Source organism: Phyllostomus hastatus, unplaced genomic scaffold, assembly GCF_019186645.2.
Source record: "Phyllostomus hastatus isolate PE091 unplaced genomic scaffold, TTU_PhHast_1.1 phas_contig_917, whole genome shotgun sequence".
NCBI classification, from domain to species: Eukaryota; Metazoa; Chordata; class Mammalia; order Chiroptera; family Phyllostomidae; genus Phyllostomus; species Phyllostomus hastatus.
Window position 1 is genome coordinate 59,231 of NW_025333986.1, and position 18,593 is coordinate 77,823.

Below are 18,593 nucleotides of genomic sequence, written 5' to 3' on the forward strand. Positions count from 1 at the left end.
AATCTAAATTACTTCTGATATATATACGGCTAATTTTAAAATAAACATTTCTGTAACAAATAAAATAAAATAAAATAAAATGAAAGGGCAGTCCTACCATATGTGTCTTTGCTCAAAACTGTCCCAGTCAAGCTAGAAACTCTTCCAGCCTCCCCCAGGCCTGCAGGATGTGGCCAGAATCTGACCCCTCCCAAGACTCTGCTGCAGCCACACTGGCTCCCTGCTGTTCCAAACCACACACAGAGGCTCCCTCCCCAGGGCATCTGCATGGGAGGCTCCCTGCCTGGAAGGAGCCTGCCCCAGGCCTCCTGCTGGGCAATGGCTCTTGTCCTTCTCATTTCTCCTCCAAGGCCACCTTCCCATGAGGCCCACACTGACCACCTTAATCGAACAGGCCTCCTCCCTTTCCCAACACACCCCAGGGGGTCCCCTTCTCCACAGCACCTCCCACCTGCTCACGGGTACTCTTTCCTCACTGACTGTGGTCACAGGGCATGGTTTGTCCCTTTGCCACACAACACGGGCTCTGTGAGGCCGGCCATTCAGCCAGTGCTTGGTTCACTGAGGTACAGGTGTACAGTGTATACAGGTATACTGAACTTCATAGAGACTGCATTTTTAATTTTCATCCTCAACCAGGATTGTTGTTACTGATTTTGCAGAGGAGAAAGCAGAGAGTGAGAGAGAGAGAAACATTGATTACCCGCCCTGACCATAAATTCACTCCTAGCCGGGCATGTGCCCTTAATGGAAATCGAACCCTTTTGGTGTGTGGGTGACACTCCAACCGAGCCCCTCAGCCAGGCTGTGTTTGTTTTACAACTGAAGGTAAGATGTCCTACCAGCAAAAGCATTACAACTCACTAAAGGGTCAGATTGACAGGTAGCATTTTTATTAACAACAAAGTATATTTAATAAAGGCATGTACATTAGTTTTTAGACATAATAGTATTTAAGATTTAATAGACTACATATACCATAAACCTAACATGATTAGCTCAGTGAAACCAAAACATTTGTGTGACTTGCTTTATTGTGATAGTTGCTTTACTGAGTTCATCTGGACACGAAACCAAAACATTTCCAAGGAATGCCTGGATTCCAGATGTAAAAATGGAGGGTAGTTTAACCAGGACTCAAAGAACACTGGTTGAGTGACTCATCATTGTACAATATCATAGAAATATACAAGGGAAACCTACATGATCCCATTAACAAATGCCAGCCCAATGTATTAGTAAAAAACAAACTCTAATAGGTTAATTAGGAAAAAAAATAGGTACAATGTCTACAAAAACAAAGAAACAACAAATACCCAAAACACAGGGGCTGAGGGGCAGACCCAGGTTGAGCCCAGGATGATGCAGCCACAGGAAGCCCTCACTGAGCACAGCCCTGGAGCCATAACAAGGCCCGGGTGACACTCATGTCCCTGTGAAACCAGGTCCTGCTGGGACAAGGTTCTCTTGAAGCAGCAAGGACAAAGGAGCAACAAGGAGACCTAGCTGAGAAAACACAGGATGAGTTGGCAAAACCCCAACAATGCTACGACAGGTCAGTCCCCAGGGGAGAGGACACAGTTCCCTTTGGGGAGGATGACCTGGTGCCCAGCTCCTCCAATGAAGCTGATAAGGATGCAGACACATTCTGATGTGGGTTGCAGAAAAAGTAGTCAGGGATCCTTAAAGTCCCAAGGGGAGGCTGCAATGACTATTTTAGCATCAAGTCCCCTACAAGGCAGCTCTGTCACACTGGGAAAGAAAGTTGTCATGAACAAACTCAGGTCAGTCTTAGAAGTGTCACATTCTCCCACAGCCCAAATACATGCTCAGAGTGTCCCACTATGAGAATCCCCAAAACCCAGCTGTGCCCTTGGTTCCAATGTGCCCCACTTCCTCCCCTCAGGGTCTCACAGTTAGAAGTTGTGAGACACCCCAGAGCCCTGGGCACTGTTCCTGTCTGGAGAAGACACAACAGCAGAGTTATGGGGTGGGGGAGCCCTCCTCACAGACTCCAGCCCACACTCTCCCAAGGGTCCCAGATGTCATCTCCCCAACACCCAGACTTACAGGCAGCCTGAGTGTAGCTCTCCCTCTCTGTGCCTGTGGAAGGAAACATTCTGTGAGAAGTCAGGGGGAAGACTGGGTCCTGTGACCCTAAAGGAGACCCATACTCTGAAGCCCAGGGAAGGTTCCAGAACTGTGACTGAACACCCAGGGTAGGATCAGGAAATACAGGGCAAGTATATGCATGGAGACTGGACCTACCACCACTCTGGACAACTGTCCTCAGCAGGGACTTTCCCTTCTGGACTCTGACAGCTGGGAATCAGTCCCTATCACTAGAACCATCAGGTGATAAATGTGTCCCTCACTTTCCCATGGTCCTCACTGAAGAGTCAGTGTTAGAAAATAGGCCCCAGATGGACAAGCACCTGTGTAGGGATATGATGCCCATTGATCAGGCAGAGCACAGTTACACCTGGGCTTGACCCCCAGGGGACAGGGAACTCAGCCCCACCCCTTGCCCACCTGAGCACTTCCTCCTCCACAGCACAGCTCCAGCAGCTGCAGCTCCAAGGAGACCCAGGGCAGCAGCAATGCCCACGATGGTGATGGTGGTCTGAGAAGGGGGGTCTGGAAGGGGAAGGTGAGAGGTCAACCTCAGGCCTGAGTCCTGACCCTGCTCAGGGACACCCTGAGGAGAGGCTCTGTGCCCACACCCCCTCCTCACCCCATCTCAGGATCAGGGGCTCAGGCAGCGCCTGGTGCTGCACATGGCACGTGTATCTCTGCTCCTCTCCAGGGGGCACGGCCACAGCTGCCCACTTCTGGAAGGTCCCATCCCCTGCAGGCCTGGTCTCCACAAGCTCCATGTCCTGGGTCAGGTCCTCCCCATCACACTGCCAGGTCAGGGTGATGTCCGCAGGGTAGAAGCCCAGGGCCCAGCACCTCAGGGTGACCTCATGGTCAGAGATGGGGTGGTGGGTCAGGTGTGTCTTTGTAGGGTCTGAGGGGAGGGTGAGAAAATTCAGGAAGTTTGCATGGTCATGGGACACTCTAGCAGTGCTCATGTGACCACCCTGACAGTGGACAGTACAGCTGGGGTGGGGGAAGGGAGAGCAACACCCAGACACCAGCCTGGACAGAGAAACCTGGGATAATCTATTTCTTGGAAAATGCCAGAATCAGGGTGAGAACCTGAGGTAGGAGTGTCCAGGTCTCTAAGGGGAGACACAGACTTAGGTGGAGGCTGATGACTCAGAAAACCCAGAGGCCTCCAGAGACTGTCTTAGCCAGAGAACCAGGGAGAGTGTCCTGGTGCATCAGGTGCTGCAGGGTGTGAGGGAACCGCTGTGGGGTGTTACAGGGAGAGGCTGGGTCCCTTACAGTTCTTTAGAGAAAGCTGGGCCCAGGGGTGAGTCACAGAATAAGGACACCTGGGGGACTCCTCCCTCTCCCGAGCAGGAGGGACATTCTAACACTTCCCCATTTTCCTCCTCTCCTTGTAGGAAGCCGCCCCAGCCCACAGATGTCCCCCCAGAGGAGGCCCGCACCCTGGTACCTGCTCGTAGCAGCGTCTTCTTCCCCTTCTTCAGGAACAAGCGGAGCCAGCGTAGACACGTGTACTCCAGATAGTCCCTCCATCCCTGCACGCCCTCTTCATGCAACAAATTGCGCCGAATGGTGATCTGGGTGGTCTTGTTAGCTTCGGTGGTGGAAGTCAGGTCCAAGTTCAGGGCGAAGGTTTCGGTGCCGTCGTATGCGGTGTTACCATAGGCGCTGAGGAAGCCCAGGTCCGACCCCACAATGCAGCCAAAAGTAACCTGCAAGGTGTGAAACCCTGACCCCGCCCTAAAGCCAGCCCCGCCCCCATACCCGAATGGTGGAGACCCAACTCGTCCTGAGGGGATTGAACGCAAACAGAGTGAAAAAAAAAAAGAAGACTGGGTTAGGATCCCCGCAGGCTCCTCCCGGGATGGGTGCAGGGCGGATCCCACAGCCCCAGGGAGATGTTTGGACCCACAGATTCTGGCAGACTCCTGCCCATCAGTGGGGACGGGGGTTGTGTCCGGATCCGGGAGCGTGTGGCTCACCTTCCTCGCTCTGGTTGTAGTAGGCACGCAGTTTTTTCATCCTTGCTCGGGAAACCAGTGCACACTGCTTGCAGAGCTGCGTCTGCTCCTCCCCAAAATCTGGATCCTCCATCTGCACCCAGGGCTGCTCCTTCCACGGCACCCGTGGCTGCACCCTCGGGTTTGGGACGTCGCTGTCGAACCACGTGACCTCCGTGTCGTCCACGTAGCCAACCCCAATGTGCTGGAACTTCCCGAGTCCAGACACTGAGGTGCTGAAATGTCTCAGGGTGTGTGGGCCTGGGGTCGTGGAAGACGGGCGTCTTGGGCACGTGGCTGTAGCAGCAGACCGCCCGGGAAACAGAAAAGAATTCGGTGGATGAGAGGAGGGGGTGGGGGCGGGAGGAGAGGAAGATAGAGGTTGGGGTCCGATGTCTGGGATCTGGGGTCTAGGGACACGCGTCTGCGTCCCCGGGTTCTGCGCTCCCTGCGGGTCCCCTGCTCCTGCCCCACAGAGGCCGTCCCCTCCTGACCCCGCATTCACCTGCCCAGGTCTCCATCAGGGCCAGGGCCCCCAAGAGCAGCAGGAACAGAGGTCCGGGCCCCATGACCAGACCCCGAGCGTCTAAGGGGAAAGAACTCGGGTACTACGTGAAGACTTTATACTCGAATCCACGGTGACGCCGATTGGCTCGTGCAGAGTTGGGACATACAAACCAGAATCGCAGCAGAACGTCAGGAGTATCCAGGGAGAAGGACCCGTGAGAAGGAGAAGGGAAACCTGGGAGAGAAGGGCACACCCCAACACTGAGAGTCCCTGCCCCAGATGCAGTCTTCCGGCTGAAACCCTGGGAACCTGGCTTGGGGACCCGGGACCCTGCCCCAACCCTCTTCCTGCACAGAGACCTCTGTCCTGCTGTCTCTCTGAGTCCCGGCCCATGTACTGTTTTATTTAGCGATCCTCAAACATTTTGTAGCAGAACATCTATACGGTCTTACAAAATACAGCAGATCCACACATAATTTTCTTTATGTGAGTTAGAGCTACCAATATTTACCATGCAAGGAATAAAACAGTTTGAAAAAATTAATTCATTTGGAAAAATATTAATAACCAATGATATGTTAAGAGAAATAATGTTTTTATGAAAAATAACTATTCTGGAAATGAATGAGGTAGTGAGAAGAGTGTGTCTGCTTACACTTAACTTTTGCAAGTCTCAGTGCTTATCTGTATCATTAGTAGTCCGCTGGATTTTAATATTTGCTTCTGCATTTAATCTGTTATTTTGGTTGTAGTATATGAAGAAATATACAGCTTCACACAAATATACAGGAGAAGCAGTTTTACTAACCTTTTCAAGTAAGTGTGGATATTCATCTTTGATGGTTCACTAAAGCTACACAAGTGGTAGTTCCTGTAAAGCTGTTTGCAAAGTGGAACCTGAAACAAATCCATTGAGTATTTCCTATTTTTTCTTTGCTTGAGTGGCTCTTGTACAGATGCAGGACTATTTAAATCACTAAGTGACAGAGATCTCCCAGTGCTGATGCATTTAATGACACATCATCAAAAATCACATTTGTTAACATTACCACAGACTCCACTGGAAATGGTTGTCAGTTCTGGAAAGTTGTCTGGCTGCCGTGGGGAGACACACCTTTGCCAGAATCTTGATTTTCCTCTGAGAGCCTCCATTTCATCCAGACAACAAGTGCTGTCAGGTGTCAACAGCCCATTGACTCTCCTTGAGGGACAAGCTCACGTTTATTTAAGAGAGTGTTCACCAGTTCACCACACCTCAGTCATCACAGGTTCTGTGTCTCTCATTCTCTTAAGTGAACTTGCTGTTCTGTGAGGAAGAGGCTGACTCAGCCCTCACAGGTCACTTTCCTGGGCTCATGGCACTTGGGAATGAATGTAACAGAAGTGTGTTTGTGCACTTTCCCGGTCATCATAGAAGATATTGTGTTTCTTTATTCTTTATTTTCATTAAGGACAGTTAAATTAATCAATTTATATAATGAATTCAAGACATACTTACCTTCTTTTAACTGTTTTTTTAATTTTTTAGTTACAGTTGATGACCAATATTATATTAGTTTCTATACAACTCTGAGGTCTTCATTTGTTTCTGAGGGTCTTAGATAAATCCTCAAAATACAGCATACCCAAGAAAGATTAGTTAATATTCACTTAACAATTACAGTCTATAGACACCAACAATAATGGGATGTAATGCCTTAAGGTTGTAAATGATCAAAAATGCTCCTCACTGGAGTTGGTCCTTGTGTACATCACTTTGGGACCCTTGGTGTTGTTTTTGTGAACCTGGAGACATCAGCAGGCACACGTCTTTATTAACTCAAGAAATAAATATGTGTGAGCACAACATGTACCACATTCCTGTAGGCCCCGTATGTAATCAAAAAGTTGTAAAGACCCCGGCACTGCTCCTGGGGGACCCAAGTCCTGCTGATTGAGGCCCAGCCATTGGACAGTGTGAGGCGAGTAGTGGCCCCCTGTGCATTGGGTCCGGGTCTTCCCAGAGTTGGGTTGCTTGGGAATGGAGCCCAAAGCGTGTGGTAAACTCCATCTAAGGCTAAATATGGCATGAGACCGATAGTCAACAAGTACCATAAGGGAAAGTTGAAAAGAACTTTGAAGAAAGAGTTCAAGAGGAAAAAAATGAACAAAAAGAAAAGAAAAAAAAGGAAAAAGTTGTAAAGAGGAAGATGTGTTCCAACTTAGATTCCCCACCAATTTGTCTTCCTCCTATTTCCCCCAGAATTTGAGCAATTCTGTTTCCCTTCACCTTTGGATGCCTGACCCCTAGATGAGAATATATATGAAGTTTTTACAATTGTGGAATGAAAAATTCTCTAAGACCAAAAGATGAAAAATCATAAAGGAAAACAAAGAACTCTCCCATGTGAACCACACATTCTGGAGATACAAACTCACGCTAACAACCAAACGCAAAGACACATAAAAATGTTGACAGAGGAAGGTAACCTGTGTCAGTGCTCCTCCGCCAAAGACCCCGAGGAGCGCCTGAGGTAGACACTGGGCTGTGTGCATGGCTCCTGCGAGGGGGAGTGCACACCCCGGGGGAGTGGGCACCTTCAAGGGACGCGGTGAGACAGGATGTGCCCAGGACCTGGGCTGTGAATAGAGATCCCTGGGAGAATCTGTGGGCGCAGTAGTGCCTCTAGATTGGCTGTCCTCAGGACGGGGCGGGGGAGGCGGGGCCGGCAAGTCTGTGATAGAGCATCTCAGGAAAAACCTGGGGACATGGCAGAATGGAGCCAGGGTGAGGGGTGATGGGAAAGACTCTGCCTTCCGTTCTGTTCTCAGGCCTCGGAGCTGCTGGGTAGTGTGTGAGTTGCACCGTGTCTCCTTTCTGTCTGTGCTGAGACAACCCGCAGTGTGGTGTTGTTCTGTCTCCTGGCGCAGTGGTCTCGGGACACTCTTGTCTGATGCTGATGTTCTGTGAGGCCACGTATGTCCACCTGGTGAGCAACCTGGCCTAGCTGTGAGCACCAGGCCAGCTTCTGGCAACACTGGGCCTAGATCTAATCACCAGACCCGTTTTGATGTTGGTGATGCTTTTCCTTTCTTCTTAAGTTCAGTATTTAAAAATAGTTACAACTCAGTCCAAATTAAATAATATTAGAAAACAATTTGGAAAAGAAGAAATGAGAATGTCAAACAACTCTACTTGTAATAAATATATGTAAACAAAAATGAGACTGTAGAATAAGAAAAATAGGAAAAAAAAAATCTCCTGGCTGGTGTAACTCAGTGGATTGAGTGTGGGCTGCGAACCAAAGCGTCGCAGGTTCGATTCCTAGTCAGGGCACATACCTGGGTTGCAGGCCATGGCCCCCAGCAGCTGCACATTGAACTTTCTCTCTCTCTCTCTTTCTCCCTCCCTTCCCTCTCTAAAAATAAATAAATAAAATCTTTAAACAAATAAAATAAATAAAATCTATCAGTTTGGTAAAGATGAAAGAAAATGATGAGTGTATCAGCCCAAGGGTGGGGAGCACATTCTGTTGTAAAGGTTGAAGACATTGAAAACCAGGAAAAACTCTTGAAGGATGCTTTTATAAAAGGTCTTAGCAATTTAAATGTGCTTACATTTTGACACAGAAATTCTTCTTTTAGGAATTTATCCTAATAAGATGATCACACATGTCCTCAAAAATATTTATTTAAGGAGGTTTCTTGTATTGTGGTTTTGAAAAAGCAAAAGGATAGAATGTCTCTAAATGCTCCAATCAACAGAATGATGGTAACTATGGACAGAGGATTACTTCATGTGTCTCAGGCAGTGACACCATGGGATCTGCATAGAGGGTCAAGTATAATCTTCAGAGCAAACTCATGAGACACTTGGTGTAGGATTTTGTGGGGGACAGGGAAAATGAGACTCAGAGAGGTTTGGGGTGGTGGGGCTGCAGCGAACACAGGGTGTTTTCTCTGGGAGCCTTGATGATTCACTTTCACTGGGTCCCTTAGCAGCTGTGGTCACCAAACAGGCCTGGGAGTGAGCAGTTCTGCCTCAGGCCAGCCTATGGTGAGTGGCGTGTGGTGTGTGGTGTGCAGGTGCTTGACTTCCTCTGGAAAATATTCCAGAACCTGAGTCTAGGGGATTTTGAAAGTATGTTTATTAAAGCCGGGGACAGTGACAAACAGGAAGGACCTGGGGTAGGAGAATTCACTGGAGAAAGCCTAGGTGGGTCTACTCTGGTTCCTGGGAATGTTACAGGAAAGGAGTGAGCCAAGGTGGGGCTGCAGTCAGCTCACTGGAGGGTCAGGGAAAAGGGGGACTTAAAGTCAGGATGGGGGTAAGCCTGAGACAAGCTGCTGCTGCCCACTGCTCCCCTGGCTGATAATTCCAAGGGCACCTTAGAGCTCAGAAGGACAGAAAAAAGTTCATGTCTGACATGGGGGTGTGGGTGAGCTCTAGAGTGAGCTGCCCCAGGTCTTTGTCTGGAGGTTTTTTATCTTTCTTCTCAGGGCGAGAAATTTAGGGAAGGGTGTCAGCAGAATATTCATCAGCTTTCAGGGGTGTTTGTAATATGTTGCTGCATCAAAATAAGTACATGGGGGGGTTGGGATTATTCTTCAGTCAATTCACTATTTTACTTTTATGTTTGGTCTGTCCAGCTGCAACACTTTTTGTTTTTTGTTTGGTTGTTTGTTCCCCTGACTTCATCTGTCCTTGTGTTATTCTGGCACAAATGTCATTAATTTGGTCTCTGTTATTTAGTTTCACCCCAACCAGGGTGATTGAATCTATTTAGTCTGTGTTAGTCTTTAGTCTTCTTTGCCTGAAGACAGGTAAAACTATTTGTTCTCACCCAGCCTTGGTTAGGGGAGATAAGATCTTTCAATTCACCAGCGGGCTATAAGTTGTTCAGATTCTTTGGCTGACTTTAATGTACTTTAAAAAAATATTTTTATTGATTATGCTATTACAGTTATCTAATTTTCCCCCCTTTATTCCTCTCTGTCCTGTACCCTCCCCCATCCTACCCACATCCCCACCTTAGTTCTTGTTCATGGGTTATATATATAAGTTCTTTGGCTTCTCCATTTCCCATACGATTCTTACCCTCCCCCTGTCTATTTTCTACCTACCATTTATGCTACTTATTCCCTGTACCTTTCCCCCTTTCTCCTCCCTCCACCTTACAGTGATAATTCTCCATGAAATCTCCATTTCTGTGATTCTGTTCCTGTTCTAGTTGTTTGCTTAGTTTGTTTTTGGTTTTGGGTATTTTTGTTTTAGGTTTTGTTGTTGATAGTTGTGAGTTTGTTGTCATTTTACTGTTCATAATTTTGATCTTTTTTTTCTTAGATAAGTCCCTTTAACATTTCATATGATAAGGGCTTGGTGATGATGAACTCCTTTAACTTGACCTTATCTGGGAAGCACTGTCTCTGTCCTTCCATCCTAAATGATAGCTTTGCTGGATAGAGTAATCTTGGATGTATCATATTTTTCAGACCACAATAACCACAGTAAGCACCTAGGTTTTAGAGCAAGAAAATAGGAAAAAAAATTTGAAGCAAAAAATGTGGTAACATTTAATAACATGAATAACATAATATTTCACCAATACAAATGTAAACAGAACTCAACAGCAGCATTAACAACTATTATTTCCCCCAAATTTGTGGGGGAGAGAGTGCATCTTATAGCCTGAAAAATATGGTAGGTCTTTGCCTTTCATGACTTTGAATACTTTTTTCCAGCCCCTTCTTGCCTGCAAAATTTCTTTTAAGAAATCAGCTGATAGTCTTATGGGAACTTCTTTATAGGTAATTGTCTCATTTTCTCTTGCTACTTTTAAGATTCTCTCCTTGTCTTTCATCTTGGGTAATGTAATTATGATGTGCCTTAGTGTGTGCTTCCTTGAGTCCAACTTTTTTGGCACTTTCTGTGGTTCCTAAACTTCCTGAAAGTCCATTTCCTTTGCCAGATTGGGGAAGTTCTCCTTCATTATTTTTTCAATAAATTTTCAATTCCTTGCTCTTCCTCTTCTCTTTCTGGCAGCCCTATGATTCAAATGTTGGAACATTTAAAGTTGTCCCAGTGGTTCCTAAGCTTCTCATTTTTTTGAATTCTCATTTCTTCATTCTGTTCTGGTTGACTGTTTATTTCTTCCTTCTTGTCCAAACTGTTGATTTGAGTCCTGGTTTCCTTCCTGTCACGGTTGGTTCCCTGTGCATTTTCCTTTATTTCACATTTCATAACCTTCACTTTTTCCTCTGTTTTGTGACCATACTGAACCAATTCTGTGAGCATCCTGAATACCAGTGTTGTGAACTGTGCATCTGATAGGTTGGCTATCTCTTCATTGCTTAGTTGTATTTTTTCTGGAGTTTTGATCTGTTCTTTAATTTGGGACTTTTTTTATTTTGGTCTCAGTCTGACTGTTAGGTAGTAAGGGGTAGAGTCTTAGGTATTTGCCAGTGTGGGGCAACCACAGGTCACTGTGTTGTGGTGTTGTATGTGGGAGAGGAGTCTGAGAGGGAACAATTGTTCAGCTGTCTGCTGGCTTTCAACCACATCTTCTGCTACTCACAGACAGTTGAGTCCTTCTGGTGCTGATTCCCAGGTGGGTGGGTTTGTGTATGTTCTAGAACCCTGAGGGTCTCTCCAACAGAATCCTCCTGTGTGACTGGGATTTTCTCTGGTTGCTCCTCAGCACTGAGCGTCCCTGCCCTAGATTTGGTCTTTTGGCTGAGACCCTGAGAGCCAGGCCTAGGGACCCAGGACTCTGCCCCAACTCCTGTTCCTGCAGGTAGAGCTCTCTGTCCCGCTGTCTCCCTGAGTTCAGGCCCATGGACTGTTTTATTGAGTTAATCCCAAACATTTTCATTTCAGAATGCCTACAGAGTCTAACAAATTAGGGAGAACCCCCAAAATGATATTGTTTGTGTGGGTTATAGCTGGCAACATTTACCATACAAGGAATAAAACAGTGTGAAAATTTTTTTTGTTCATTTAGAATAATATTAATAACCTATGTTAACAGAAATAATGTTTTTTTGAAAAATAACTATGTCCCAAATAAACAAGCTAGTGAGAAGAGTGGGTCTGCTTATGTTTGGCAGTTTTGCAAATCTCAGTTCTTGTCTGTATCATTAGAAGACTGCTGGATTTTCATATTTGCTTCTTGTTTAATCTGCTATTTTGTTGCAGTATACAAAAAGTATACAACCCCTCACAAATATGTAGGAGGAGCATTTTTAAAACCTCTTTTAATAAGCGTGGATATTCATTATTTAATCATACACTAAAGCCACACAAGTGGTAGTTTCTGAAAAACTCTTTGCAAAGTGGAACCGAAACAAATCCATTGAGTATTTCCTATTCTGTTACATTACTTCAGTGGCTCTTGTACTGATGCAGGATTATTTGAAAGTGATGCCTTGTTTCACTAAGTGATAGAGATCTCCCAGGGTGGGTGCATTTAATGACACATCATCAAAAATCACAACTGTTAACATTACCACAGACCCCACTGGAAGTGGTTGTCAGCTCTGGGAAGCTGTCTGGCTGCCATGGGAGACACATGTTTGCCAGAATCCTGGTTTTCCCCTGAGAGCTTCCATTCCATCCAGACAACAAGTGCTGTCAGGTGTCAACTGCCCATTGACAATTTTTGAGGGAGAAGCTCACGTTCATTTGAGAGAGTGTTTGCCAGTTCACCACACCTCAGTCATCACAGGTTCTGTGTCTCTCATTCTCTTAAGTGAACTTGCTGTTCTGTGAGGAAGAGGCTGACTCAGCCCTCACAGGTCACTTTCCTGGGCTCATGGCACTGGGGAATGAAGTAGCAGAAGTGTGTTTGTGTACTTTCCCATTCATCATAGGAGATATTTTACATTTTTATTATCCATTTCTATTAAGGACAGTTAAGAAATTAATCCATTTGTATGATGAATTCAAGACATACTTATCTTCTTTTAAATGTTTTTTAATTTTTCAGTTACAGTTGATGACCAATATTATATTAATTTCTATACAACTCTGCTGCCTTCATTTGTCTATGAGGGTCTTAGATGTATCCTCAATATACAGCATACCCAAGAATCTTTAGTTAATATGCACTTAACAATTAGAGTGTATAGACATTAACAAAAATGTGATGTAACACCTTAAGATTGTAAATGATCAAAAATGCTGCTCACTGGAGTTGGTCCTTGTGCACATCACTTTGGGACCCTTGGTGTCGTTTTTGTGAACCTGGAGACATCAGCAGGCACACATGTCTTTATTAACTCAAGAAATAAATATGTGTGAGCACAACATGTACCACATTCCTGAAGGCCCCGTACATAATTAAAGATCTGTAAAGAGGAAGATGTAAACCTTGGAGTTCCGACTTAGATTTCTTACCATTTTTTCTTCCTCCTATTTCCCCCAGAATTCAACAATTCTGTTTCCTTTCACCCTTGGATGCCCCTCCCCTAGATGAAAATATGTATGAAGTTTTTACAATTGTGGAATGAAAAATTCTCTAAGACCAAAAGATGACAGATCAAGAAGGAAAATATAAAACGTTTCTATGTCAACCAAATGCTCTGGGGATACAAACTCACCCCCGTAACCAAATGCAAAGACACATAAAAATGTTGACAGGGGAAGGTAACATGTGTCAGTGTTTTTCCGCCAAAGACCCTGACAGGCGTCTGGGGCAGACAGCGGGCTGTGTGCATCGGTCCCGTGAGGGGGAGTGCACCTTTGGGGGCGTGGGCAGCTTGGAGGAACCCAGTGAGACAGGGTTGCCCAAGACATTGGACCTGGATGGTGATCTCGGGCAGATCTGTGGGCACAGGGGCCCCTCTAGATTGGTGTCATGAGGACCTGGGGGCAAGTCTGTGATAGGGCACCTCAGGAAAAACCTAGGGACGAATGAGGCAGACAGGAGCGAGGGTGAGGGGGGATAGGAAAGACACTGCCTTCCCTTCTGTTCGCAGGCCCGGGAGCTGCTTGGTGGTGTGTGAGCTGCACTGTGTCTCATTTATGTATATGCTGAGACAACATGCAGTGTGGTGTTGTTTTGTGTCTCCTGTCGCTGTGGTCTCTGGATGTCCTTCCCTGATGCTGATGTTCTGTAAGAGCTCGAATGTCCAACCATCAGTCTGTCTGGCAATGATGAAGGAACATGATGAGTGTTTCAGCCTGAGGGTGGGGAACACATTCTGTTGTACAGTTTGAAGGGATTGAAAACCAGGACAAAAATCCTGAAGGATGCTTTTGTAAAAGGTCTCAGCAATTTAAGTGTGATTACATTTTGACACAAAAATTCCTCCTTTAGGAATTTTTCCTAAGACAATCACATGTACTTCAAGAATATTCAAGGATATTTCTTGTGTTGTGGTTTCATGAAAGGAAATGTATGGAATGTCTATAAATGTTCCAATCAATAGAATATGTTAACCATTAACAGAGGATTGCTTAATGTGTCTCAGGCAGTTAGACCATGGGATCTACATAGAAGGTCAAGTGTAAATCCATTGGGCACTTGATACGGGATCCTTGTGGGGCACAGAGGAAAGGAGAGTCAGAGAGTTTCTGGGTGGTGGAGCTGCAGTGAACACAGGGTGTTTTGTCTCAGAGCCTTGATGACTCACTTTCACTGGGTCCCTTGACAGCTGTTGGTATTTGATGGGCCTTGGCCTGAGCTGTTCTACCTCAGGCCAGACTATGCTGTGCAGTGTGTGGTTTGTGGTGAGTAGCGTGTGGATGCTTGACTTCCTCTGGATAAGATTTCACAACACAAGTCCAGGGGGGTTTGAAAGCATGTTTATTAAAACTGGGGAAATCTCTGTTAAGGAAGGACTTAGGGTAGAAGTAACTGGAGAGAGTCTAGGTGGGGCCACTCTGATTCCTGGAAATGTTATGGGAAAGGAGTGAGTCAAAACCGGGCTGCTGTCAGCTCACTGGGAAGTAAAACTCCCAGAGACAGAAGTGAGCCAAGGTGGGGCAACTGTAAGCTTACTGGAGAGTCAGGGAAAATGGGACCTTAAAGTCAGAATGGGAGATAAGCCCGAGATCAGCTGCCACTGCCCACTGCTCCCCTGGTTGATAATCTCAAGGGCACCGCAGAGCTCAGGAGAGAAGGAAGTTCATGTCTGACACAGAACGTGGGTGTGCTCTAGAGTGAGCTGCCCCAGGTCTCTGTCTGGAGGGTTTTTATTGCTCTTCTCTGGGTGAGAATCTTAGGGGAGGCTGTCAGCAGAATATTCATCAGCTTTCCAGGGGTGATTTTAATACACTGGTGCATCAAAATGAGCACATAGTTGGGTTGGGGATTATCCTCTGGTCACCTCCACTGGTTTACTTTTATCTTAGTTCTGTCTGGCTCTAATTTTTTGTTGTTGTTGTTGTTGTTATTTGTCCCCCTGACTTCATCTGGCCTTGGGCTCATCTGGTACAAATGGCATTAATTGGGTCTCTGTTGCTTGTATTACAACCAGAGTGATCTACACTATGCATTCTCCTGTTAAAAAAGAGACATACAAACAATTTGTTTTCAAATGTCTTTGATTAGGAGAGATAAGGTCTTGTAATTCACCAGTTGGCTATAAGTTGTTCAGACTGTTTGGCCTTCCTTAATTTTCTTATGCAGTTTCCCCATTCCACTCACACAGTTTTCCTTGCTTCTTACTATCCTGCCTCTCTGTGACTCTGCACTCCATGCAAATGAACCATTGCAATGTTCCAGAATGTTCTGTGATAGGAGGCTGCTTGGCTCAGAGCTTAGGAGGACAACAAGGGGCAGTGTACCTTAGCCATCAAATCCTCAGGCAAGTTCATCATCCAGCATGGGTTTCAAGGTCTCCACTGAATCAGAATTAGAGTCTGGAGACAGAATGCAGAGCAAGAGTAGGACCCTGGCTCTGTGACTCTGGCACTGTTGTGGGAAAGATGGGCCATTAGCAGAAATGACAAAGGGGAATGTAATCATGACCATGTGCAGTGGGGGAAAGGTTCCTGATATCATGGAAACAGATGAACAGGGCACCTGAGGGTCCCCTTCCACTGATCTCCATCTTATCTGAAAGACATAAAAGATAATGGCATTTGAAATAGGACAATTATGCACAATCATAGAACAGGAAAGATCTCTTGGAAATAAAAATATCATCATAGAAATGAATAATTCAGTAGCTGAACAAACTGCAAGATTCATGTAGTTCTCCTACTAAGTGGCACAATTGGAAAAGCATGGGGAAGCTGGAGAAAAGACCTCTTAGTCTGCCAGTCAAGGGATCCCAAGTTTATAACATCTGTCTAGAAATAATGATGAGTAGGAAATGATTTTTAATGTTTTCAAGAATATTTCTCAAAGTTTATAGATAAAAAATTACATTTTGAATGGCCCAATCAAAATGTAATTCTCACTACAGCAGATAAAAGCAGACCCACACTGTGACACATCATGATGGAATTTCAGAAAGATGGTGGGAAAAGACCTTGAAAACTTCAAGAGGCAGCAAATATGGGCCTGGAGACTAGAAGACATTTATGCAATGCATTCCACTTTCTGCAGAAAAAATTATTTCGAACACATAGTTCCACATCAAGTCAAGATGTGAATAAAGGCTAGGATAGCCTATAGTTTCTTCATGTATTTAGAGTTTTAATGGCTAACTTTTCACATTCCCTGATGGAAAATACTATCGGGCAAAGTGGGGAAAATGAGGGAGTAAACAAAAAAAGAGGAACATGTGGGATCCAGGTGACAGGGGATCCAGAACGGGAGAGGCCAGGGCTGCCTGAGGTGAGGTGAGGAACATCCAGGATGTCCACCTGCTCCAGGTGTGCAGAGACCCAGGCTACCTGTGCCAAGACCGAGGGCTGTGAACAGGTGTCTGCAGAAATGAAAGTGGCTGAATATCTGATATGTTCGAATATGTGCTCATGACGATGTAGACTCTGGAAGAAGTTGTGGAACGAACGTGTGAAACCAGACAGAATGGCCCCATGGCTGATGTATGATCAGATGCAATGTTAAGCCACCACCTACCCCAGTGCTGACCAATCAATGGAGACCTCGAGCCTCAGTCCCTTAGTGCCTTCTACGACCCATTGCCTAGAAGCCATCGGGGAGCCAGGTCTCAGAGCAACACCTTACCTGTGACTCTCGGTTTGGTGCCACTTCCTTAAATAAGCCCTTCCTTTCCTATTTATCTCTTTTGTTTTCTTTCTTTCTTTGTTTTTAATCCTCACAATAGGACTTTTTCCCCATTGATTTCAGAGAGAGAGGAAGGGAGAAAGAGAAACATTGATGTGAGAGAGAAACATGGTTGGTTGCTTCCCATGGGCACCTAGATGGTGGATTGTACCCTAAACCTAAGTGTGTCCACTGACCAGGGCTTGAAACCACAACCTTGTGTTGTGGAGTGCTGCACGGGACAACACTCCAGCCAACTGAGCCGTCTGGCCAGGCCTGGCAAAAATTCTTCGGTGAACTGTGTGTCTAGAATATTGATCACTTTTTATTGAGGTATTGTTTTCTTATAGTTGAGTTTGAAAATTCTTGTGTATAGTCTAAAACAAGTGATTTGCAAACATTTCCCCCCAGGCTGTACCTTGAGCTCTTTTTACAGACATTAATGCACAGATATGTTTTCCTGGGATGAGAAATCAGAAGCGACTCACTGAAGGTTTCCTGGGAGAGGACTTAGGTGACTGAGGGGGCAGTGGGACAACGTGACTCATTTATTTTGTGTATTCCTGAGTGTCTTTCGAATTGTCTTATATGCGTATTAAAAATGTTTTCGAAGAATAAGTTACATAAAATCCCTATGCTTATAAAACTCCTGACAGATCATCCTCAGATTGCAATTTAAGATCCAGATTCTGATTCTATTCTCTGGAACCAACCATTTGCTTTAGAAAGTCCACTCCTGCTACAGATGGCTAAAACATGTAGACAAACCCTCCTATTAAAATAGTTAAAAATGACATGTATAATACAAAAACCAGCTTCTTAAAAGCAATGAAGATTTGATGAGCTACTAATAACCACACCCCAGAAGAAGGGAAAGACCCAGCTTGGCCTCCACAGAGAGCAGTGCCCTGAGTGAGCAGTGGGGGAAGGTGTGCAAGTTCATTGCCCAGAGCCCAGACATGGAGCCCAGGACTGTTAGCCCTGGGCTGAGCTCTTGACTTCCCTCCCCATCTGTTTTCCCTTTTATGCATGTAAAAAAGCTTTTAAAATTAAATATATGTATATAGATAATACATGACTTACATGATAAATGTATATTCACTATAAAATTATAAAATGTTAAATGTTATAAATGATAAATTCTTACGTAAGGAGTTTGTTCACCAGTGCACATTGAAGCCTAATCACATGCAAACAGGACTTAGCTGAAAAGAAAGTAAAGGGAACTGATACATGTTTCTCTCTCTCTCCCTCTCTCTCTCTCTCTCTCTGGGTGTGTCTCTCACCAATAAACATATCCTCAGGTAAGGATTAAAAAGAAAGCCTTTTGCAGCAGAACAGTATCCTTTGTCATGGTTGCAGAGCTTCACGTATGTGTTTATCAGGTCCCTTGATGGTGTCATTTTTCTCCTGTGTTGATTTAATCTGGTGTTGTTTTGTACAGTAATGTGCTGTGCAGGCTTGCAACCCAGAAGCAATAGGCTGTCCCCTGCAGTCTAGGTGAGCAGTAGGGAGACCATCCAGGTGTGAGAGCCTCTGTGCTGTTCACACAATCACAGCATCACACAACTACGCGTTTCTCAGGGTGGATCACCACCACTAGGTGGCACATGAGTGAATGTAAGTCCATCAAATAAACACACTGGGCACCTTACACTTACATGAGGTTGGGTGTCAATTCTATTTTAACTTAAAAATAAAGTTCTAATGGATTTTATGTACAACTCTGGCATTCAGTGAAGGATCCCTAAACAGAGTAATTAAGAATATTATAAACACTGACATCCACAGATTAGATTTTCAACAGTCCCT

General features: G+C 45.3%; 1 protein-coding gene across 1 annotated transcript; it reads right to left on the reverse strand.

The window, feature by feature from the left end:
- Positions 1–1,642: 1,642 nt before the first annotated feature.
- Positions 1,643–4,684, reverse strand: LOC123827882 (patr class I histocompatibility antigen, A-126 alpha chain-like). Its single transcript, XM_045852334.1, has 7 exons — positions 4,621–4,684; positions 4,098–4,376; positions 3,566–3,844; positions 2,735–3,010; positions 2,533–2,637; positions 2,071–2,103; positions 1,643–1,752 (listed from the first exon to the last, which is right to left on the reverse strand). The coding sequence occupies exons 1-7, from the start codon at positions 4,682–4,684 to the stop codon at positions 1,748–1,750; spliced, it is 1,041 nt and encodes a 346-aa protein (XP_045708290.1). The 3' UTR covers positions 1,643–1,747.
- Between the last annotated feature and the right edge of the window lie 13,909 nt (positions 4,685–18,593).